Source organism: Phoxinus phoxinus (assembly GCF_949152265.1).
Source record: "Phoxinus phoxinus genome assembly, chromosome: 10".
Taxonomy (NCBI): Eukaryota; Metazoa; Chordata; class Actinopteri; order Cypriniformes; family Leuciscidae; genus Phoxinus; species Phoxinus phoxinus.
The window spans coordinates 1,107,501-1,132,500 of NC_136885.1; the positions used below are offsets into that span (position 1 = coordinate 1,107,501).

The window sequence follows — 25,000 nt, forward strand, 5'->3', positions numbered from 1 at the left end:
GGCAAAATTATTTGTATTTAGGCCTTCAAAGATTAAACGGGCCATGAACACATCAAAGTGAATGGCACATTGCGATGTTGCCGCTACTACAGTTGTGGCTCGTCTATAAATGCGCCTGGTGTAGATGCGTTAGATGGGTTTATTAAAAGCAAGATGCTCACGATCACTCTAGACAGTGTTACTAGTTGAGTAAGTGCTACTCAATTACTTACTCAAGACACACTGCGGGAGTCGGGAGAGGAAGGGGTGTCTGTTGTATTTCTGTAATCCCGCTGGGTGCCACTAGTGCCGCAGAAACTACTTCACCTTTAAAGAGCAACAATAGAAAAAGTGAGGTCACTATCAGATTTGACTGAAGGAAGAAGAGTAATATAGGCCAGTTATTATAGCATGAGTATAGGGACGGACCGTCTGTTTTCCACTGAATGGTTGATGGGTGTTCAGAAAAGTCTGAAATTATTAATATTGGTATTCCATTTTGGTGGTGCATATATTACACACCTTTTCAACGCTAATTCTAAAGAAGTCAGTGAGATGAACTACTAAAACTCATTCTGTTGCTCACTGTCGTCCTCTCTTCAGGTCATGTGTCACAGACATGTGTGAGTGTCCAGTGCATAAGAACTGTTACTGCGAGTCGTTCATAGCGTACAGTCGGGCGTGTGAGAGAGAGGGCGTCCGAGTGCACTGGAGACCGGAGCTCGCCTGCGTCAGTAAGTCACACCGCACACATGGACAGCCGCCACTCAAACTCACTTTCAAAGTCCTTGTATGGTGTTTTGTTTCAGTTTTTCAATACATGTTTTTAGGAAATTGTGAAAAAATACAAAACATGTATTTGTACTATATCAGTGTCAGTGTCTGAACTCCTGAACTCTTGTAGTCTCGAGTTTCTTCCGGGAACGAACACGTCTCAATATTCCTCATTATAATAATTAATACGCAGAATAAAGGGGCGGGGACTGGTTGAGTTAGTCAGTAGTGTGTTAAACTGGCGGTTATGGTAAGGGGCGGGGCATTTCCCAAACACACTCGAAGCGCTCGACCAATCACAACACACTGTTCCAGCCGACCAATCAGAGCACAGTGTGCTTTTCAGAAGGAGGGGCTTCATAGAGACAGGAAGTAAACAGAGCGTTACTGACAGACTGGGAAGAGAGGAGCCGCAACAATGGAGAATATGAGGAGAATAATCAACATTCAAGCAGAAAACCTGTTCTAGTCGAGCCTGAACTACAGCAAGACTCTGAGAAAGGGCAGAATGTGGGCTCTTCTCCACAGGAACTGTTGCTGATGTAGTTCCTCTGAACCCCTCCACCTCCCCCAGCACCACTTGTCTATATCTGCTACGGGGAACCTGGGATAATATGTATATATTTGTGCAACAGCATCAAAAAGTGGTCCTTGATGCTGATTGGCCAATAGCTGGGTTATATTTATGACTGCTTCACTGCAGTAGATCTGTGTATCACTGTGCAACACCCTCATCCCCTGATCAAAATGTTCTGCCATCATTCTAATATCCTGATTAGATGCATTTTAAACAAAGAAACACATTTCTTTTAGAGCTGCATCTGTTCTTCATATTTGACTAGTGTTAATTTCTATTTCCTGCTGTAGGCACACACTGCAAACATGGTGCGGTTTACGACACATGTGGACCCGGCTGCACCAAAACCTGCCATAACTGGAACGAGGTCGGCCCGTGTCAAAGACCCTGTGTGGCCGGCTGCCACTGTCCTGCCAACCTGGTCCTGTTCCAGGGACACTGCGTCAAACACACAACCTGCCCCGGGCCATGATGACCCCGCGACCTGCACAAGACCTCCAGACACCGGGAGAGAGAACTGGGCAAACAGGACTGAACCAAGCGGCAACCTCCCGCTCTCTCTCTTCAATCCAACACTGAGATTAATCTGCAGTTCCTCCACTGGCCACTGGAGGCCGGCAGCAGAAGAGAGTCACTCCCATAAACCGGCATGTTAATCTGCAGTTCCTCCACTGGCCACTAGAGGCCGGCAGCAGAAGAGAGTCACTCCCGTAGACCCGCATGTTAATCTGCCAGACTCGACAGCAGAAAACACGTTTTATGAACAATTTAAGTCTGGTGCAAATAATGGTTTTGGTCTATATAGCTGATCTTGCCCTTCATGACGACTGTGAGGGGGGTGAATTTTTTTATAACTCATCCATTTAAATTAAATTAAGCCTTAAAGTTCTGCATAATTAAGGGCGTGGTCACTTGAGTGACAGGTGGTTTCCGCTGATAGCCGTTTGTCTGCTGTCTGTTAGCGCCACGTCACCTCAGCTAATCCGCCTCGCCGCACGTTCGTTTATCCGGGAGTGACACGGCCAAGATGGCGACGGCGGCTCCGCCCACTCTGGGCTTCAGGAACGCTCTTCAGAAACACTACGGGTGACGTCACGCACACTACGCACATATGTACACAGTCTGTGGACTGTACAGGACTCAGATACTCATGAACTGTGCCTCCTCCCAGGATTTGGTTTTCACCACTGAAGTGCCTTACCGCTGGACTAAACTCATTCCTGATGCTTCAAGATAAAGGACCTGAACCGGAGTTACACGAGGGCTATATGGCGAACATAAACAATAGTATTATCCATTTATTGGGTCAGCCAGTATTTAACACACAATTTCTTGACTGAAAGGGAAACTATTTATGTATTTGTTGTTTATTTTGTAAGTCGGGGACTCAAATGTGACTGTTATAGCTTTACAGAGAAGTGTACTGTATTCGTCCAGCCCAGTGTTCATACACTGATGTGTGTGTGTGTGTGTGTTGTTATACCTGTACATTTCACTTGACACAGTAAGATATTATATATATATATGACCAGTATAAAGCTTATATACTTTTTCAGAAATAAGCAAGTTTTTCTGTGAGAGTGTTTGTCTCAGCTCAGGTTCAGATGTGTCGTGTGTAGATCCGGGATCGGGATGCAGAGGGATTCTGCTCCTGAGGAAACAGAGCCCAAAAACAAATAAAGCCAAAAATCAACTTCATGTTCATGAAAACTGTGGCATGAACTTTCACCAGGTACATGAAAACGGTCTTGTGAACTGATAAAACTTTGCAATACTGTCCTGAGCGTTAAGTGTGTTGTGTTTATTTACGAGTCCTTTTGTGTAGTCGAGTGTTATTTGAGCGACATTAATCCTAACTCACGTGCACACACACACACACACGGGCCCAGCCCTAAAAGAAAACCACATTCTTTCCACAGCTCTGAAAGCACACCTGAGAGAACGAGTGTTATCAGTCAGTGTAATGGCGTAGTCGACTCATGAACTCTCTTTTAATCACAAAACAATAGTTTAAGTTAAAATGCATGGGGGTGCCCAATCCTGCTCCTGGCGATCGACTGTCCTGCACAGTTCATCTCCAACCCTAATCAAACACAGCTGAAGCAACCAATTAAGGTCTTCAGAGCACGTCAGGATCACTTGAAAATTAAAGGCAGGTGTGTTTGATTAGGGTTGGAGATGAACTGTGCAGGACAGTCGATCGCCAGGAGCAGGATTGGGCACCCCTAACTGATTACCGCCAGTTTTCACCTTGACTAGATCAATGATAAATATATAACGCCCTCCTCTAGTATTGCCGCCCTTGGTAAACATGAGCATCGCAGACTTTGATTTTCCCTTCTCCTCTTAGACTTGCTTTTGAAATATTAACAAAAATTAAACCCCTGAGTAAAATTATATGAAGAATAATTGTGGAACAAATCCATCCATTTTCGAAACCACTTATTTTAAATTAAATATTTATCTTACCTACAATTTCTCAAGAGTAAACATAAATCTGAATTATATTACCATTAATATTGTATGTTCTTAACATCCCCAGAGAAAAAACCTTTACGACCCTCACGTTCCAAACTTTTGTGACTTACTTTCTTCTTCGTAACATTATTAGGAATATATTTTGATATATTTTTTTGTAGCAAATTAGGCCAAAGGGAAATATGTGTTAATTATGATCTATAAAAGTAACTTATTTATTTGGGGGATTCCTGATAGAATCAACACTCGTCCAGTCTATAGACTAAAGCCCAGTATATTATTATCCTGCTATAGACAATAATATCAACATCTAACAGAGTTAGCAAAATATAATGTCAATGAACATACAGGAAATTAAAACGGCGGCCTAAAGTTACCAAACACGCTGTGCATGTGATCGTGAGTAACTAGTGTGCAATTCTAATGAATTCCTTCAAAAGAGTGAATGTGAATTAATACATATGCAAAACAATAGAAAAGAAAAATGTCAGACCATTTCACTGCAGACCAACACATTTTAGATTTGCGTCGGGCGCAAGAGTCGTTTATCCGCCGGTATAATAGCAACAGCGCCGGGATCCGCCACAGAGTTACTTGCGTTTCGCGTTTGATACTTGCGGTTCAGAGCGTTACAATAGGGCCCAATATCTGTGGCCGAACCTTGAAGCATTGTGCGGAGTGTGTTCAGAAGTCCATGGCCAGCGGTGTAGTCCCTTAGCTGTGGAGACACTCCACAGTTATTCCGACACACAGACAGAGATCCATAAAAGCCTTAACCGATCTGGGGCCTGTTGCACTCACCTCTCTCCTGATAAAGGCAATGGAGAGGATTATTAAAAACTATATTGCTAAAGTAACCGACTCACAGTTGGATCCACTTCAGTTTGCGACCGCACGGGTTAGGGGTCGATGAAGGTGTTTATCACAGACCTTGTTCATAAGCATCTCCTAAATCCACAGACAGATTATTAAATACCTTACAGCCACATATTCTTGCTGAGAAACGTATCCGTCTTTTCATCTGGAGGACCGATTGATTTTCTGGATAATTGATTTTTTGACCAATAGGTCTCAGAGTGCTGGTCAACAATCTTATCTGACCTCCTACACACTTGATCTGGCTCTCCCCAGGGCTGTGACCTTTCAACTCTGCTCTTCATTCTGTATACGGACGATTGCAGATCCACCCAATCTGATGGTCATGTAATAAAGTTTGCCGATGACACCGTGGTACGGTCTCTGCTTTCAGGCCCTTCACAGCATCAGGAATGTGTTGAGTGGTGTGACATCTCCTGTTTGGCACGTAACGTGAATAAGACTACAGAGATGGTAGTAACCTTTTCTAATAAGCAGAGGCAGATGGCTATGGCAGTCCCTACTGTTGTTCATGGAAAGCCTAGAGATTGTTAAAGAGTGCCTAGGGACAATGTTTGACAATCTGCCTGAATTGACTTCTAATGCAGAGGAGATATTGAGGAAATGCCAGTACCTTTTGAGGAAGCTCAATTCCTTTGAGTTAGTAAAAACATTCTTACCATGTTCTCCCACTCCTGCATCGAAAGCTAAGAGTTATTACATTCTCCATCGTCTGCTGGTTTCAGTGTATTAGCCTCCAAAATAGAAATAATCTGGAGCGCACGGTTAAAGCTGAAAACGATTTGACTCCCTATTAGGGCTCTTTCTATTATCAGTGAACAGCAAACGCCTGGCGTTACAAAACAACCCCTTCAGTCGACCGAAATTGGACGTCCAAAAATGTCAGAAAAGACGTCACTCCAACACCACATTGCGCAGTGGGATTCGTGAACAGCAAACGCTGAGGTTGGCTGGAAGGATTTTCACGTCATGTTCTCCGTCTTTGAGTGGCTTGCTTCGGGCGACGGCTTCGTTGTCTGTAGGACACAGAGGAGGACGGCAACCTTTGTTCCAAAATCGGTGCAGCTTTTAAATTCTCATGCTGTGACTTTACTTTTTTTGGGTTGTGTAGACCGTTATATACATATATATTTATTCATTCTTATATATGGTATGGACTGGTTGTTTCTTAGGTATGTATTAATATGTATTCCGTGCACACGGTGTTATTTATTTAATGTATGATGTTTTTATGTATATTGTTTACGTGACTCTACATGGCCTCATTAATTGCCAATTGGGGACAAATAAAGTGTTTTGAAATTGAAATTTGAAAAAGGATTTGGACGTTGACCGGTGCTCTTTTATAATGTTAATGACATTAATCAGGCGACAGAGATCTGAAACCATTCATCGGAGCCCAGTTTCAAGATCATTTATTAACTTCACATCTGGAAGAGATGTGTGTGTTTTTCGTGCATATTCGTTTTCTGAATCACACATACACACATTTGTCATGACTCATGTGTGTGTTCCCGTCTTGTCCCATGTTTAGCAGTTCCCCGTTATGTTTAATGCCTATTAGTCTCCCCAGATGTCTCTGATCAACCATGTTATCTTGTTTAGCCTCTTTACGTGTCTTGTGTCAGTGTTTGTGGGTTCTTGACTTTGTATATTGTGTTGTTCTTGTTCCCGAGTGTATGTGGTTTGAGGTTATTTAATGAAGTGGATCTAGCTTCTGCCTAGCGTTACAGAATTTGACAAATGATCGTAAGATCAAATGTAGGACAGATTCTACACAACATTTTAAAAATGAGGCGTCTGATAACTTTTAACAAACGTTAACATTCCAATTGAACATTTTGGATTTATTTATTTTCATTTTCAATCAAAAAAAGCCCCGTGGCTCGAGTCGAGTTATATCTGGATGTAACACCGCAGATGGGGATATATCTAGTCTACTGAGCTTAGAGACACACACTGTGTGACCAAAAACTCACTCCTTGGTGCCATTTCAACACAGCTTTTGCTAATATCCATGTCACAGATAACTTTGTGGGATGAGCCCCAAGCTGCAGTTATGGGATGCGTGGCTTTGTGATGTTTCCGCTTAATGTGCGTCTTTACATTTTTGGAGTTCAGACTGACCCGGCAGTGCGGACACTGAACGGAGATCTGCTTTCTCTGAGCGATCACTGGATGAGCGGCTGACTCCAGTGGACGCGGTGCTGGCGTCTGGAAAGGAGGCTCTTGCAGTGGGTGAGCTACTGGTGGTGGTTCTGGAGGGCCAGTGGCTTTAGGATGAGTGCTGTACAGATGCCTTCTCAGGGCACCTTGGTTGAAGAAAGACTGTGGACACTGGCAGCAGTGGAAATGCCTGGCCTTTTCCCCACAGCTGTTACAGCTGTATATGACATCATCTAAAACAGGGCAACAACAACAACGATGTTAGACATTTCCCATAATATCACTTTAGCTGATTTTTTTTATCACTTTAGAATAAGCTTATAAACAGATTTTCCCCCTCTGTACAGATGACAACGTTATCAATACAATCTCCGTTCACACGGATCCACGAAAGCGACTAACAACACTATTATACATGCCAGACAAGCAGTTGACAATGTAAACACACACACACACACACACGTGTCTGTTGAACTTATGAATGCAATGGTCAATCAGAGGCATTTCTGTCTGTGTTGCCACAATATGACGTGCCGTTTCCACAAATACAAAATGTTTTTAATGTATTATATTAATAATCATTATTACAATATGAAGAGCAATAATCAACACTAATGATTTTGTCATAATTTTGCAGCTTTACTCTGTAATTAATTTTTTTAAATAATTGATATACTTTATGTATGCTGTTTACATTATGCAGTTCTTGTGTAAATGTAAGCCACGTTTGAGCAGCATTAAATAAACAAATGCCATGTCAGAAAAATATGCACGTGGATAAGGTAAAAAGAACCTCTGGAAATCAATGGAAAAGTTAATTTATGACACTGCAATGAACAGTATTTCTTTTACAGAATATTTTAATCTTGATTAATGTTAACTTATGAAAACAACTGCCCATTGTTTCTTAGTTCATAACGGATCAAACACTGTTAACACACAGCAGTGGTTCTCAAACTTTTAGTCACACACCCTTTTAACCTTTAAAAAAATCTGCCGTGTATTAGTATGCTTTTAATTTAACATTAGCCAAGATTAATACATGTTGTAAAAATATTTTTCATTGTTAGTTCATAACATACGTTTACTACATTAACTATTACAACCTTATTATAAAGTGTTCCCACAGACCGTGTACGCTCACTCACTCACCTCCATACTCAACCGCCCTCAGCTTATGTCCAGCTATATGGGCCATGATCTGATGGTACTGTCTCGGCTTACAGACGTCAGTTGAGCAGAAGGGGCAAGTGAATAAAGCAGCATCTGCATGGCAGCGTTGAGGCCGAGGCTCTTGCCCTCTCCGCTTAATTGTGATGTGCTGAATAGACAAGGAAAACATCAGTTACTCTCAATAGGGTTACGGGGACTCGGACAGGAAGATGTTATTGAAACCAAAACATGAACAGCACAGCACTGAGGACAACTAGCAACACGTATGCAGGTGTGTAATGTTTACGAAATGGCAAGTATACAAGTCTTTACTCAAGAGTTATGGCAAGCGGGTGAGTATGGCAGGTAAACAACAGTCTTTAGAAAGAATGGGAGTTACTCGAGGACCAGATCATTTATTATGTCCTAAAACATAAAACCATAGAATTTAAAGAGAATGTACTTTCTTTTTCACATGACTCTAAGTAGAGTGCCAGGGAGCTGAGGATGTGTCCACGTAAGTAGAAGGGGAGACGAAGGAGATCACTGGACACTGAAGAACAAGGAAGGCATTGGGAAACAGAAAGTATTCCTCAGGTATAAGACTGCAGGAGTATTGCACACCCTCTCCCAATTGGGAAATTTACAACTTTATTGGAGTTTTGGGCGTTAATTGGAGAGCGGTTTTCGTCCCGGCCGTGGAACACTGGACCAGCTCTATACCCTCTCTAGGGTGCTGGAGGGTTCATGGGAGTTTGCCCAACCAATCCACATGTGCTTTGTGGATTTGGAGAAGGCATTCAAATGTGTCCCTCGTGGCGGCCTGTGGAGGGTGCTCCGGGAGTATGGGGTCCGGGGTCCTTTGCTAAGGGCTGTCCGGTCCCTATACAACCGGAGCAGGAGCTTGGTTCGCATTGCCGGCAGTAAGTCAGACTTGTTCCCGGTGCATGTTGGACTCCGGCAGGGCTGCCCTTTGTCGCCGGTTCTGTTCAGAATTTTTATGGACAGAATTTCTAGGCGCAGCCAGGGGCCGGAGGGTGTCGGGTTTGGGGACCACACGATTTCGTCTCTGCTCTTTGCAGATGATGTTGTCGTGCTGGCCCCTTCAGACCAGGACCTTCAGCATGCACTGGGACGGTTTGCAGAGGAGTGTGAAGTGGCTGGGGTGAGAATCAGCGCCTCCAAATCCGAGGCCATGGTCCTCAGTCGGAAAAGGGTGGCTTGCCTACTTCAGGTTGGTGGAGAGTTCCTGCCTCAAGTGGAGGAGTTCAAGTATCTTGGGGTATTGCTCGGTCACTCGGGAGGAGCTCAGAGTAGAGCCGCTGCTCCTCCACATCGAGAGGGGTCAGCTGAGGTGGCTCGGGCATCTGTTCCGGATGCCTCTTGGACGCCTTCTCGGGAAGGTGTTCCTGGAACGTCCCACCGGGAGGAGACCCCGGGGAAGACCTAGGACACGCTGGAGAGACTATGTCTCCCGGCTGGCCTGGGAACGCCTCGGTGTCCCCCCGGAAGAGCTGGAGGAAGTGTCTAGGGAAAGGGAAGTCTGGGCATCTCTGCTGAGACTACTACCCCCGCGACCCGGCCCCGGATAAGCGGAAGAAGATGGATGGATAGATGGATGGAGTTTTGGGCCAATGTCTGGGTGAAAAAGTTAATCTTGGGGGTGACATGCTGATTTTTGTCAGCCAAAGTACTTTCCTCAATTACATGTTTCCTTTTCAGATGCGTTGACAAGTTTGTAGTATTTCCCAAGTATTTCAGCTGGTACTGGAAACTCTTTGCCTGCCCATCTGTTTTCGCAAATACAAACATTTTCCAAACCCACGATTTGGTCTGACAGCAGCCACAAAGTTTTCTGCGTCTTTCGCTGCTACATCCGCTTTGTTGCTAGCCTGGCTTCGCCCTCCTACGTACTACCTCTCAATTTTAATTTTCCTTTAGTACTACGTCTGGGATTGTGGTGTATTCTTGGGTTTTCTCCGGTAAATTTTTTACCGGTCCAATCAGCGCAAACAGAGGGAGTGGCTGAGAACGATGACGTTGAGGTTGTGCGCTAGTTTGAGTCATCATACGTCACGACCAAACGTTAACGATTGGTTATAGCAGATCCAGAGTGGCTCTGGGCAGATCCAATAGTTTTAAACTTCAACAGAGTACCCGCCTTCAAGGAAGTTAACGCTTGTCAATGGAGAGAGGCCAGACTCTCTGTACAAATGAAAAGTACGAGAGTCTGGTAGAACCAGGCTACTTAGTTGCTGACTTGCATTTGCAATCTGACACACAGGCAGAAAGGATGGTGAGTAAAGGAAAACGCACGCTTAGGCAGAAATGCGTAGACAGACGTTACGTGAAGATGTGGAGAGTGTCAAAATAAAGGTACCTCACATTGATATTTAAGGTGAGGCATCGATGCATCAATTAAACGTCTGCATTAATGCATCAATTAATACAATGCATTGATCCATATCGATGTATTGTTACACCCCTAGTTGGACATAGATGTTTTTGGCTAGGCAGCCCGGTGGAGCAGGTGCGGTGGCCTCCACGATCTGATCGTCCAGGAACTATTGGATTAGACTGAGGATGATGTTGAGCGGCAGAATAGGCTCTGCTTCCACCGGGGGGTTTCGTTGGGGGAATTGAAACGAGACAAGGCATCAGCTTTAATATTCTTGGCTCCTGGATGATATGAGATTGTCAGGGTTCTGTCACTTCGGTCTAGTGCGTTTCTTGGTTTTGTGACAGAGCCCTGACGCTCCCATATTCTCCTGTCTATGTCTGTGTCTTGTTGTGTTTCTGTCTTGTGCTGTGTCACACGCAGCTAGTGTGTCTCACAGAGTTGCCGTATCGATAAATTAACGGTCATTAAGGGTCATTTACACGACAACAGATGACAACGTTAACAAAATGATCCTGGTCCACACAGATTCGCGAAAACAACTAAAAATGCATACATTTGTAAAGAAAGACGCATCCACGCACATACGCATTCAAATGTGCATGCCTATAGACGGTTTTTTAAGTTGAAAACGGTGTGGTGTAAACGGCCCCCAAATTAATAACTAATGATTATTAGAACGAAAATGAATCAACACTGAACTTACTTAAACTGGACAATGACTTTCTTCTAGAAAGAGCGGCTGTAAAGCCAAAACTATTTTTGTTGCAATTGTTTTCTGTTATCACTGTAAAGCGGCTTTGAAACAGTCTGTATTATAAAAAGCACTATATAAATAAAGGTGACTGGACTTGACTTAAAGAAGAGGGCCCGGTAACGAGCATGCCATGGATTCAGTCGACGAGCTTCACTAAGATACGCAAGATTCCGGTGATTAGTTAATACCAAGAAAGGTTAGTGGGCCCCCTCCAGCCAATGCCACTCCTCCTTCTACCTGAGTTGATGGCTAGTAGTTCTCAGTTGCAGATGTCGTAATTCTGCTCCACAGGGGAAAGCTTTCTGGAGAAAAGGCATATGGATGGAGTCTGGGAGGTTTACCCTGCTGCTAAGAGGGGACTACTCCCATACTCCCATACCACTAGTGGAAGTGTCTACTTTAACCACAAAAGGCTTGCTAGGGTCAGGATGGATGAGAAGCGGAGCAGATGTAAAGACTTGCTTGAGTTGCTGGAAGGTGTGGGAGGCCTTGAGGGTCCAGGACAGAGAGTCGGGCTTGGCTTTTAGAAGAGCGGAGCAATGATGGAGCTATAGTTCACGATAAACCAACGATAAACCAGCGCTAGAAGTTGACAAAACCTAAAAAGTGTTGGAGTTCCTTAATGGCGGTTGGAGTGGGCCAGGAACGAACGGCTTCTAACTTCCACTCATCCATTTGGATTTCCCAGAGACTGTTGCTATAGCCTAGGCAATGAATAGAAGGACAATTCTCCACCTTGTGGAATAGATGGAATTTCCTCAGCCTTTCCAACACCAGTGCACCATGATGACGATGTTTGAGGATGTCGAAGTAGATGATGAATCATTCATGAACCCTTGGAATATGGAAGGGCCATTGACCAGGACATACGGTATAACTGATACTCATAGTGGCCAGTAGGGGTCACAAATGCAGTCTTCCATTCATCCCCCTTCCGTATTTGAATAAGACAAAATAATGATTTTGGTCTAAAGATTGATTAAATTGATCAATTAAATTGATAAAAATCTATTTAGATTTTTATTTTTGAAAACATCCTGCTTAAAACTTTTCACAGTACTGCAGCTTCGCAGGTAGATTTCTCCAAGCACCCAGGAGTAGTTTATGCAGTTCTTATGGATATATGATTGTAGTATCAGTTCAGAGAACCTGATTTCAACAAGTGCAACATGTTCCTGGATTAACATTTCTAATCAACCAGATTTGAGGGACAAGTTAACATTTTATGTCAAGTTTAGGTTTACAACCAGGGTTAGGTGCTTCTACATTATTCTATGTTATTCACCTATCATTTCCCTGGGGATTGTATGGATTACTTATGGGTAGGGTTAGGTTTAGGAGTAGGGATATGGTTATGATTTAATTTTCAGACATGAATGTTGTTCCAGGATCAACAAAATATGTTCTAACGTGGCAAAATCAGGACATGCATCTCAGTTCACTCAATGACGGTGAGATCAGATCTCTGTGTGGACCATAGAATATGTTGTCAGACTTCTTGTGCATATAGAAATCTCACTGGATTTTCACTATAATTAATGGCGAAAAAGTAAAAAGTTTGGAGGAATGAACCAATATTTCCTATTGGCATACTTTTTGGTGAAAATTCTAACATACTTTAACATGATTTATAAGCTGTTTTCCTCATGGGGACCAAAGAATTGCCCATAATGTAGGGTTTACCAGGTACACACACACACACACACACACACACTCTCTCACACACACACACACACACACATAATAGCTTCATGATGAATTTGCTCAATGCGTTTCTAGTATTTAGAAATTAAGACTCACCCTACGACGGCACTGCACAGAAATGTGTCTTCCCTCATTCACTGGAGGAGCAGCTAATCGAAGTGGTGGAGATGCTGGTTGTTGCAAAGGAGGATCTTCTTGTGGATGAGATTCTAGTTTCTGCAAAGGAGGATGTTGTTCTGGATGAGATGCTGGTTGTTGCAAAGGAGGATCTTCTTGTGGATGAGATTCTAGTTTCTGCAAAGGAAGATGTTGTTCTGGATGAGATGCTGGTTGCTGCAAAGGAGGATCTTCTTGTGGTGGAGATGCTGGTTGCGGCAAAGAAGAATCTTCTTGTGGATGAGATGCTGGTTGTTGGAAAGGAGGTTCTTGTAGTGGGCGACTTACTGGTTGAGGTTTTAAAGTGCAGGAAGCTAAGGGATGACTGTTGCAAAGATGCTTTTTTATCTCAGCTTTATTGATGTAAGTCTTGGGACACTGGCAGCAGTGAAAATGTCTGGCCATTTTTCCACAGCAAATGTTACAGCTGTATATTACATGATCTAAAACAGATGTTTTAGCACATTAGTATTAGCATAATATTAAACGATGCAGTAAAAGTTGTTTTAGTTCATATGTTAACCATTTCAGTATTATTATAAAGTGTTCCCACAGATACTGTACGCTCACTCACTCACCTCCGTACTCGACCGCCCTCAGCTTATGTCCAGCTATATGGGCCATGATCTGATGGTACTGTCTCGGCTTACAGACGTCAGTTGAGCAGAAGGGGCAAGTGAATAAAGCAGCATCTGCATGGCAGCGTTGAGGCCGAGGCTCTTGCCCTCTCCGCTTAATTGTGATGTGCTGAATAGACAAGGAAATTAAAAGTGTCAGTTATGGGAAATAACTAAACTTCAACCTAAAATGTGTTCCCCAATGTTTAGTACAATTGATTCACATAAATAAAAATTAACAAACAAAAATACATTAACCAATTGACTTAACAGTTATATTATGTGGTGCATATAAAAGGCAATTACAATGTGCCATCTGGAAAGGGTTAAGCAAGCTATACTGGTCCACAGCTAAAGACTTTATTGAAAACATCCTGCTTAAAACTTTTCACAGTACTGCAGCTTTGCAGGTAGATTTCTCAGAGCATCCTGGAGACGTTTACACAGTTCTTATGGATTTAGTCTGTCTCAGTTAGTTCTGTCTTTTCATGCAATCCCAGACGGACTCAATAGCCATAATTCAACCATCTATTGTTATCAGCATTTTGGGATATCACATAAAAAACTGCTGGATGGAAATGCCAAGATGCGCATAAATTCTACAAATTTGCATTTAAAAAACTTGTGTGCTCGTTTGTGTCGGATTTTTTTAAAAACATCTACCAAATAAATTCCTTGATGCGCTTCAAAAAAATAATGTGACTACACGGGACGGCATTACTGGACTAACCAGCGGACCGATCTTTTTCCACAGCATCTCAAATGCTGTTCTGTCATGACAACTCTGGGGAGATTGGCAATGTAATGGATATGGCAATGTTAATTATGGACATGAAATAACCCCTGTAGCAGATCTGTACAGGTGGAGCTGGGGAAGGGGAGGGTTTCTGAAGCGCGCTGAAGACTGCTAACCAAGTATTTGAAAGTTGAGCAGCAAGGTCATTGGCCCCTGATGCCACAGCAACCAATCAGCTGCGCAATGTAGATAATGATGTGATCGCTAACAAATTGAGTTAAAGTCTATCAGCCTGCGCATTCTAGAGTTTCATGACAGAGCTTTGCATTTCTGAAATGCCTGAGCAAAAGCTGTCGTCAAAGTGGTTTGGTATAATTACCTCCCAGTACAGACTCCTTGTGCATACTAAAATGTCACTGGATTATTACAATTAATGGCAAAAAGGAAGTTTGGAGTAATGAACTGATATTTCCTTCAGATGAAAAATCTAACATACTTCTGCACATCCTATTCTTTTACAACACACAATGCTTGTAAATGCCACGTTGAATAGCTTCATGATGTATTTGCTCAATGTGTTTCTAATATTTAGAATTCAGACTCACCCTATGCAAAGAAATGTGTCTTCCCTCATTCACTGGAGGAGCAGCTAATCGAAGTGGTGGAGATGCTGGATGTTGGAAAGGAGGTTCTTGTAATGGGCGACTTACTGGTTGAGGTTTTAAAGTGCAGGAAGCTAAGGGATGACTGTTGCAAAGATGCTTTTTTATCTCAGCTTTATTGATGTAAGTCTTGGGACACTGGCAGCAGTGAAAATGTCTGGCCATTTTCCCACAGCAAATGTTACAGCTGTATATTACATGATCTAAAACAGATGTTTTAGCACATTAGTATTAGCATAATATTAAACGATGCAGTAAAAGTTGTTTTAGTTCATATGTTAACCATTTCAGTATTATTATAAAGTGTTCCCACAGATACTGTACGCTCACTCACTCACCTCCATACTCGACCGCCCTCAGCTTATGTCCAGCTATATGGGCCATGATCTGATGGTACTGTCTCGGCTTACAGACGTCAGTTGAGCAGAAGGGGCAAGTGAATAAAGCAGCATCTGCATGGCAGCGTTGAGGCCGAGGCTCTTGCCCTCTCCGCTTAATTGTGATGTGCTGAATAGACAAGGAAATTAAAAGTGTCAGTTATGGGAAATAACTAAACTTCAACCTAAAATGTGTTTCCCCCACTGTATAATACCATAACCATGCGTGAACGTTTATTTGGTGCAAATCTAATCAAGCTAAACTATGGTTAGGTTTAAAGGCAATTATTTCAATGTGCTGTCTGGAAAGGGTTAAAAAAAAAAAAATTAAAACCCCACAAATTTTTCTACTTAACGCGAGACAGTCGTGAACTTATTTTTTAACCGGGCAGCTAACGTTATAGCTAACACAACACCATTAGCAAAAACGTAAAGACATTCCCCTCACACTCATCGGCAGGATTTCTCTCCTCATTTTTCTTCGCTTTCTGATGTTAGATGGACGAATTCATGTCTTAAAATGAATCTTTTAAGTGAATCGCCTGTTCTGTGTTCCACTTCTTCTTTTAAGCCCCATAAATTCCCTTCGTCTGCTACGCCATTGTTTATGTTGCACGAGTGGCCACTACAGGCAGAACCCATACATTCCCTTTCTGTTCTTTGCTTTTTTTCTTCTTCCTAATTTATAAGTGAATTTTTCTTTAATATCTTAATGCTCAGCAAATACAATACCTGATGTTAAAAATATTATTAATGTTTTTATGATGTTATATAATTCTGTAGAGCACTATGTCAACATTTGTATCTTTCGAAATGCGTTTATTTTGTTAAAATAGCCTACTTATATTTTTAAATACTGGCAGAGACCTTGTAATGATTTTAAACTTGAAACTAAAATGACTATATCTTAAAATAACTTAAAAAGTAGCTTAAATATGATGTTGTTATATCTTAACATAACTCATACACTAGAAAGTTCGAGTGATCTACTGTAAAATCACAATCTTTCAGAGTGTAATGATTAACCTCATTTGCTGCTTTTTGAGTTTGTTGCTGTGAAAAGATCTGAACGAGAGCCACTGATGTTGTGTGCTTATTATAACACTAACCTTACAGTCGATTAATACTCTAATGAGAGGAATATTATACTTTCAACTGTCAAAACGTACACCCTTTATTTGCATGGTTACTGTTGAAGGCATGAAATGGAGGTGCACTGGTATTTTCTTCTGTATTTTGCGTGAAACGCTTCTGGAAAAAGAACAAATGTGTCTCTTCTCGTCATCGGAGAAGAGATGCTGCAAGAGGAAGTTATTCTGATTCAAGATTATTAACACAATCATGATGAGGACCTATAAATCATTTAGAATAAACACTGTGATATCCCATAAAATAAGAATCAGACATTTTGATGGCACATTTCAAATGCCTAATAGTTCAAATCAAGCTTTAAACAAACAATCCCCTTCAGTTATTGCCAACTTTGCATAAATCTCTTGTTCATTCATGCGTTATCTAATAGAATCAAACACTCAGGAGAAAAATGCCTTTATTGCCTATACCTCACAGGTGACCAGGAGGCTGAGCACATTTTAACACCGAAACTTGAATAAATTTATGCTAAAACATTCTCACACACAATACATGAAACATCATGGCTTTGGGAGCAATTTATAGCATTGCTTTACTTTTGATCTGTGCATACTGACATGAAATGCAAAGTTCCATGAGAACTGTAACAGACTTTAAAAGTGCACATCATTTCCAGATCGATCGTGAGTTTGATGCGTCAGCCGGGCTTTGCTGTTCACAGACCCAACTTTTATTGCAAACACATATTTCCATATCAAAAAATACTACAAACAATAATTTTACCAAAATGCAAATGATGTGGTGTATTTTTCTTTAGATACATGTTTAGAACCCAGATGCGTTTATTAAAATAGTTCATTATGATGAGAGGGCAGAACTTTAAAAAGGTCAAAGGTCGCGTGTATGGCTTGTAAGGACAGATGAAGGCCGACCTCAGCGCAGGAATTAGTCTGAAGGAGTCTGTGTCCATTACAAGATCTTCTGAAGTATGGAATTAGGCACTTCAAGTGTTTCATCCCTCACCAGGACAATATCATAAGAGTCCATGAACTTTTCCAGCCGATCCTCTACCTGTGAAACACAACATGATCCTCATCGATCAGTGAAATCACCTGAGCAAACCACAGTCCAGTCAGCTTCATCTATACAGCGCTTTAACAGTGTTTCACAGCAGCTTTACAGAGATAACAGGAGATTACAGTAACAGAGAGTGTTCAGGCTTTACAGCAGCTCTAGAATAAGGTTATTGTCCAGATAAAGTTAGTTTGATTGATTCACTTCTGTTGTAAAGATCATTAGTTATTAACTTAGGGGCCGCTAACACGACACCGTTCTAACAGAAAACAGAAAACTTTAAATGTGTTCTGGCCGTTCATTTGCACAAGAACAATGTTTGGCGGCTCGAGGACGCAAACTTTGAAATGGGTTCCAAGGTGCAAGTTTATTATTTTTTTGAAAAACATTATATATTCAAAAACGTGAATCCTAAAGGAATCGTACGCACCTTGTCATTGAGGAAGCCGATCTTGAGGATGTTTTCCACGTTGGGAACGCCGTCCGCCATGTTGAGATCTCCGAGCGAGTCTCCCAGCAGGATAATGTTCCCGTTCTCCTTCAGTTGTTTGAAATACTCCGTGTTCCTCAGGGCACCGTCGTGCTTGTTGTAAACATGGATCAGCTCTCCTTTAAAGCCTTTCAGAAGCCCCTGCAGGACAACAGAAGATCCTGATCACCACACGATCATCCCAGCAGAGAATCTGAACCCAGGATATTAATCTGAACCCAGGGTATTAATCTGAACCCAGGATATTAATCTGAACCCCGGATATTAATCTGAACCCCGGATATTAATCTGAACCCCAGATATTAATCTGAACCCCGGATATTAATCTGAACCCCGGATATTAATCTGAACCCCGGATATTAATCTGAACCCCGGATATTAATCTGAACCCGGGATATTAATCTGAACCCGGGATATTAATCTGAATCCCGGATATTAATCTGAACCCCGGATATTAATCTGAACCCCGGATATTAATCTGAACCCCGGATATTAATCTGAACCCCGGATATTAATCTGAACCCCGGATATTAATCTGAACCCGGGATATTAATCTGAACCCCGGATATTAATCTGAACCCCGGATATTAATCTGAACCCCGGATATTAATCTGAGACTCACGTTCTCATCAAACTCCATGAAGTTGGACACGACTTTGACGTTGTTGTGGTAGACGCCGGCCTGTCGGATGATTTCCTCAAGCACGTCTCCCAGACCGGCGGAGAAGATGAAGACGGGAACGCTGTGCTGGAGCAGCCGGTCGAAGAACTGCTCGTACCCGTCCCTGCCGAACAAGCTGAACATCAACATCTCCACCACAGCGTCACGCTTCAGAGTAAAGGCCTTGCACACCGAGGCCGAGAGGTTTCACGTTAGAAAATAAATACAACCTCATGTTGTGTCAATCAATTCGGATCGGGTTTGACTTTCTGCGTCTTTCGCATCCGTATAGAGCATTTTGAGAGTGTTTCGACAATTCAGAGCCACCGAATGATGAATATTCAGACTCAGTGTGCAGGGACCTTAAGAGCGGCGGTGGACAGCAGCAAAGCGTTTCTGTACATTTTAATTTGGGAAATGTTTACTTTTACTTCTCTACAATTCAAAGCATAATATCGTACTTTTTACTCCTTTGCATTTCATAAAACATGTTTACTCATTATTTCCAGCAGAAGAATTTTTTTTTAATGCAAGTATATAAGTTGAAGACACCTAGTGTAAGTATAAAGCTTGTGAAACCATCATGATGTTTGTACCTCAGACAGACGTCCGACTCTCTCACGACCTCTGGGAGTTTGTCCTTCTCCAATCTCTGTTCTACCAATAACGTGTGAGACTTAAAATACCTGAGGAAAAAAGACACTTTATTTCATTATATATAAACTCTTGCTGTAGTTCAGGCTCGACTAGAACAGGTTTTCCTGCTTGAATGTTGATTATTCTCCTCATATTCTCCATTGTTGCGGCTCCTCTCTTCCCAGTCTGTCAGTAACGCTCTGTTCACTTCCTGTCTCTATGAAGCCCCTCCTCCTGAAAAGCACACTGTGCTCTGATTGGTCGGCTGGAGCAGTGTGTTGTGATTGGTCGAGCGCTTCGAGTGTGTTTGGGAAATGTCCCGCCCCTTACCATAACCGCCAGTTTAACACACTACTAACTAACTAAACCAGGCCCCGCCCCTTTATTCTGCGCATTAATTATGATAATGAGGAATATTGTGGCGTGTTCGTTCCCGGCAGAAACTCGAGATACAGCGGAGGCGTTTCAGGAGTTCAGGAACACTGACTCTGATATAGAGAAGAACTGGAGCGTCTTCACGCTAACATTTAAGCAGTGTGCAGATGAAAGATGATCTCCTGCAGGTTATGAAGTGTGTGTGTGTGTGTGTCTGAACTCACCACTCCACCATGAACGGGTATTTCTCCTCCATGGTCAGCTGAGGGTCTATCTCTATAGGATAATACGTCTCCTTGAGCTGGAGCAGCTGGAAAACATGGAAATATGTAAATATGCTCTCACAAACGGGAAACAGCTCATGTGATCATCTTGCATACCTTCTTCCTACAGTCGTCCGTCACCAGCTTGCAGTTATCAATGATATCTGTGAACACAACACAACACACACACACACACACACACACACACACACACACACACACGCACGCACACGCACATCACTGAATCTCCAACACTTCTGTCGTCTACATGTATATTCTGACAGAGAGCTAATCTTTAAACAGGTTTTTGCAATAAATTCAGTAAAATAATGTTATAACCCAGTAAATTATAAACTTGCACAGTTTAAGGACAATATTTCAACTTTTTAATTGATTTATAAACAATTGCACTGACTTTTTTATTAAATTGCAAGAAGTGTTTCATCCCCAAATGTCTGCATACTTCAGTGAAAACCCTTTACAATCTTATATTACTCTTCCGACTGTGACATTTTACATTCATAAATGTAATTTTTTCATTTCAATGAAATACATTTTTTATTTTTCCAGGAAAGATGTTGGCGAGCTCTTTGTTTTACTCACTATGACATGTTGGGCAACGTTTTCCATTGACAGCAAACCTGCTTAACGTCATATCAAAGTCTGTGATGATCTGAGGACAGAAGGAGAGTCAGTCACGGGTCTGTCATGGTGTGTGTGTGTGTGTGTGTGTGTGTGTGTGTGTGTGTGTGTGAGTGTGTGTGTGTGTGTGACGGAGTGTGTTTTCGTGTCCCTGTACCTGCAGTTTAGACGCTCCTCCTTTAATGAGACTACAGATGATCTGCTCCACTCGCTCCGGGTCTCTGATGTGAACCGTGCTCTTCTCAAACTCCGGCATCTGCACACACACACACACACACACACAACCAATGAGACCAAGGCATTCGCTGGCCCCGCCCCCTGTGATGACGTCACTGCAGAGAGGGCGGAGCCAGAAGAACCCCACTGAGGACTGAGATGTATCACAGGTACACAGCCTTCAGACACAGTTCTGTAATAACTCAAGCTAAATTACCTATTTAAATGCATTCTATATTTTTCTAAAACACTTTGTATCATAATTACGGTCTTCATTCATGCTTTGGCTGCAATATAAATATTAGACATTAGAGAAGTGTTATTAATCATGTTGTGATATATTTTTAGCTTTCATGTAATTTTTTTAAATATTACTATTTAGGTTTAATTAGTTAAGTGTTTATTTACTTACAGTTCATACTTTTAGTGCTTCAACAAACATTTCTATTTTTGGTTTAGTTGAAGTTTTTTAACTAATATTTATATATTCTTCTATTTCAGCTTTATTTGTGATATATTTTTAGCTTTCATGTAAATTTTAGTTCCATTTTTAGTAATTCTGTATGTTTTAGTAATTATTTCAGCTTTATTTCAATGAACATTAAATGTTTTTGGTAACGCTTTACAATAAGGTTCTTTGGTTAGCATTAGTTAATGCATTACTAACACAAACTAACGATGATCAATACATGTGTTACAGTATTTATTAATCTTTGTTAATGTTAGTTAATATCCAGCTGTTCAGTGTGTGTTCGGGATAGTGCATTAACTAATGTTCACTAACACAACCTGTGATGTTAATGGCATATTAGTAAATATGAACTAAGATTAATAAATGCTGTAGAAGTATAGTGAATTCTTAGTTCATGTTAACTACTGAGCCTTATTGTAAAGTGTTAGCATGTTGTTAATAGTTTTAGTAGCCGCTAATAACCCAGTGTTAGACTGGTGTCACTGGTGTTTGTGTACTGGTAAACAGATTAGGGCTATACTGTAATTCACACAGTGTTGACATGTCACCCGTCACGGCGAAGGTCGAGTCTCTATTCCACAAATACAGTGAACAACAACACAACATACCTGTGATCTCACCCCCCCCCCCCCTCTCACTCACACACACGCACGCACACACACACACACGGTAAACACACCCAAGTCTTCACGAGACACAGATCGAGCGGTTCTGAAACTAATCTTAAGTCCAGATGAGAACGCGTTAATCATAAATCCTTCAAGCATTTACACTCCACCAGAACATGCCAGTAATGCAGTCCGGTGTGCATGTGTGCAATTGCAAAAACACCAATATGATTTATCTTATGACATGTCATATAAACATTTGCTGCAAGTAAACAGTAATAACTGGAGTATGAACAGTAATAACTGGAGTATGAACAGTAATAACTGGAGTATGAACAGTAATAACTGGAGAATGAAGCGCATACCTCGTCCTGCAGGCGTCGTGTCGAACAGAAGAAAACGCTTCTTGTGTGACACTGGCTTATATTGTCCTGACACCCAGTTCCCTTAAAGCCGACCACACCCCATAATCTAACCCCCACAGGGGGTCACATGACACAAACACCCCTCTTAAAGACACACACACACTGAAAGCATGCAAAACAACAGTAAAACCCCCCCACTGACGGTCTGTCCACATCTAGAGGATTGTGCTGAGCGTAGGCCGAGGCGAGTGCGTGTGTGGCTCAAGAGGTCAGGGTTCGGCTGTCTGCTATCATGCCTGGAGATATTCTGCACGTCAGGAACTCAACGATCCGCTGAACCGACGGCACAACGGGATTGTCCATGTTCATGTATTGGGGAGTGTGTTTCTGATAAGACACATTCCACCGGTGGGTTAGACTTTAATCGTCACACACTGATTGTTTCATGAACATATCTCTCTAGCACTGTAGTTCTGACCCCGGGCGGCCTATCAGAGGCCAGAAGTCAAACACAGTCCCTGATACTGAACATTAACACACAATGAGTCAAGACAGCACTGTTTGCTCTTAGATTATCAGATGTGATCTGACTGTGCCACTTCAGAATCATCATTACATTTACCAATGACTTTATGATCAGGTTTTAAAGGACTCGTTCACTTCTGAATTGAAATGTCCTGATAGTTTACTCTCCCGCACATCATCCCAGATGTTCATGTCTTTCTCTCTTCAGTGGAAATGCAGGTGTGTGAGGAACACACTCCAGATGTTCTCCATATAGTGACTTCAATGGTCTAGATGTGAGTTTCAGCTTCAGAGTCTCTCACGATCCAGCCGAGGGATAAGAGTCTCATCTAGACACACCAGCGGACATTTTATAACTAAATACACATTTATACACTTTTAACCACTAATGCTGGACTTACACTCACTGATGCGATACACATTACATCATCAGGTTGAAAGGTCACACAATCTGGACCTTCGACCCGCTGGACCGCTGAAGTCACTCTATGGAGAACATCTGGAGTGTGTTCCTCACACACCTGCACTTCTGTTCCACTGGAGACAGACAGACGTGAACATCTGGGATGACGTGGAGGGACGTCAGGAAAGTTTAATTCTGAAGTGAACTAATAATGTAATCCGGAAATATATTTTTGGGTGAACTAACCCTCTATGTCAACAATTAGGAAATTATGTTTCTGTTAATATGTCATTGTTTTTTGCAGAGATACTTATTTGTAAATCATATTTATTGTTGACACACAACAAAAAGAGGCTTTTGTTTCTCCAAAGCTTGTAAAAGTCAGCTATACACTATAACTGAGGCTGGTTTACACTCGGCATTAGCATGCGCCCTGTCTCCGGATGTTGTCCACACACACATTGAGAAGACGAGTGTAAACGCGCTTCTGATGGGAATGGTATCGATCAGCGTGTCCAGTTTCGGAGGTAGTCGAGGACGCATTGTGATCGGATCTCAGTGTAATGTAAACGCAATCCAATGATTCTGAAAAAATCTCCACCAATCAGAGAATCAAAACAAGAGAATAGCTCTTTAGCTCCGCCCACTCCCATTAACCACTGCGATCCCTACTCTCTCAAACTGCTTAAATGTATGCGTACATATTTGCAATAAACGTTTAATGTATTGTTTCTAAATGCATATCAACATCTTTAAAGGTACAATACGTAAGATTTTTGCAATAAAATATTCAAAAACCACTTGCACAGTGTGATATATTACATTATCCCAAAAGTTCCCAAGGATCTGTAAATAACGGCTCGTCTCTTGTCATTGTTGCACATCAATCACGTAACATCTGCGCTGTCCTCGGTTCCCGCTTGTAGAAACCATAGAAACCTCATTAGCGGCCGCTAACGTAAGTCGCCATTGAGGATCTATGTATGTATTTCTATGATACAGCATCTTGCACGCTGTTGTGTCATTCAGTCATCATGGTTCACGATTATTGACTGGCGAACTCAGAAATTACAAAAAAACATAAACGTAGATCAACTGAGGCCAGCAGTGTGTGGGGAAATCTGAGAAATAAAACTAGGATCAATATCGGCGTGGCGTTTAGAGATGGAGAGAGCTCGCGGCAAACTTGGACTTGATCTGCCGAGAGACTCCGCTCTCGCATGCGCTTTAATAGACAGGCAAATATATTATTTATTGTACACAGTTATATTGTATTTAGTTTGCACTTCAGTAACGCTTTTCGCTTTTCATCAGGTCAGGTGACCAAGTCTATGGCAGTGAACTTAAAGGGTTAGTTCACCCAAAAATGAAAATAATGTCATTAATGACTCGCCCTCATGTCGTTCTAAGCCCGTAAGACCTCCGTTCATCTTCGGAACACAGTTTAAGATATTTTAGATTTAGTCCGAGAGCTTTCTGTCCCTCCATTGAAACTGTATATACAGTATACTGGCCATGTCCATAAAGGTAATAAAAACATCATCAAAGTAGTCCATGTGACATCAGTGGGTTAGTTAGAAGTTTTTGAAGCATCGAAAATACTTTTTGGTCCAAAAATAACACAAAATAAGACTTTATTCCGCATTGTATTCTCTCCCGGGTCTGTTGTGAATCTGCGTTCAGGACTCCGCAGTGACGCCGCTGATGGCGTAAGACGCTGATGACGTGTTATCTGGTGCGCCCGAGCTTCGTTTACAGTCTGAGGGAGA

The 25,000-nt window shown here is 42.0% G+C and overlaps 3 protein-coding genes across 6 annotated transcripts in view; 1 reads left to right on the forward strand and 2 right to left on the reverse strand.

Annotated features, from left to right (window-relative positions):
* The window catches only part of bmper (BMP binding endothelial regulator), a 35,138-nt gene extending 32,026 nt beyond the window's left edge, over positions 1 to 3,112 (forward strand). Inside the window, exons 13-14 of the mRNA XM_079625722.1 lie at positions 583 to 713; positions 1,621 to 3,112. Coding sequence (XP_079481848.1) covers positions 583 to 713; positions 1,621 to 1,802 — 313 coding nt within the window. The 3' untranslated portion in view covers positions 1,803 to 3,112. The remainder of the gene's footprint in view (positions 1 to 582; positions 714 to 1,620) is intronic.
* Positions 3,113 to 6,516: 3,404 nt separating this feature from the next.
* On the reverse strand, positions 6,517 to 16,066 carry LOC307005492 (uncharacterized protein). Of its 2 annotated transcripts, XM_079625724.1 has the most exons (8): positions 15,858 to 16,066; positions 15,371 to 15,539; positions 14,976 to 15,235; positions 13,596 to 13,764; positions 13,306 to 13,460; positions 12,958 to 13,077; positions 8,003 to 8,171; positions 6,517 to 7,083 (listed from the first exon to the last, which is right to left on the reverse strand). In XM_079625724.1, exons 1-8 carry the CDS (start codon positions 15,882 to 15,884, stop codon positions 6,617 to 6,619), a joined length of 1,536 nt encoding a protein of 511 aa, XP_079481850.1. In that variant the 5' UTR covers positions 15,885 to 16,066; the 3' UTR covers positions 6,517 to 6,616. The 2 variants fall into 2 exon arrangements, with proteins under 2 accessions (XP_079481850.1, XP_079481849.1); XM_079625723.1 differs by having other exon boundaries at positions 12,958 to 13,460; positions 15,858 to 16,036.
* An 875-nt stretch (positions 16,067 to 16,941) lies between these two features.
* Positions 16,942 to 25,000, reverse strand: part of nt5c3a (5'-nucleotidase, cytosolic IIIA) — a 10,420-nt gene continuing 2,361 nt past the window's right edge. For 2 of the 3 annotated variants that reach the window (XM_079626998.1, XM_079626997.1), the window contains 8 exons: positions 20,800 to 20,898; positions 20,604 to 20,673; positions 20,118 to 20,164; positions 19,962 to 20,047; positions 19,323 to 19,412; positions 18,688 to 18,850; positions 18,006 to 18,206; positions 16,942 to 17,572 (listed from right to left, as the gene is read on the reverse strand). In XM_079626998.1, the coding sequence (XP_079483124.1) occupies positions 17,471 to 17,572; positions 18,006 to 18,206; positions 18,688 to 18,850; positions 19,323 to 19,412; positions 19,962 to 20,047; positions 20,118 to 20,164; positions 20,604 to 20,673; positions 20,800 to 20,898 (858 nt within the window). In that variant the 3' untranslated portion in view covers positions 16,942 to 17,470. Of the gene's footprint in view, positions 17,573 to 18,005; positions 18,207 to 18,687; positions 18,851 to 19,322; positions 19,413 to 19,961; positions 20,048 to 20,117; positions 20,165 to 20,603; positions 20,674 to 20,799; positions 20,899 to 22,303; positions 22,412 to 25,000 lie in introns of those variants that run through there. The other variant, XM_079626999.1, reaches the window with a different exon arrangement.

What these genes read in the sequence shown, in the direction of transcription:
- LOC307005492 (XM_079625723.1), bottom strand. Translation starts at nt 15,884, where the DNA reads ATGAGGAGAGAAATCCTGCCGATGAGT. An exon ending in GAGGGCGGTCGAGTACGGAG is followed by an intron (nt 13,461 to 13,595) that starts GTGAGTGAGTGA and finishes CATCTGTTTTAG; the next exon opens with ATCATGTAATATACAGCTGT. An exon ending in GAGGGCGGTTGAGTATGGAG is followed by an intron (nt 7,084 to 8,002) that starts GTGAGTGAGTGA and finishes GCCCTGTTTTAG; the next exon opens with ATGATGTCATATACAGCTGT.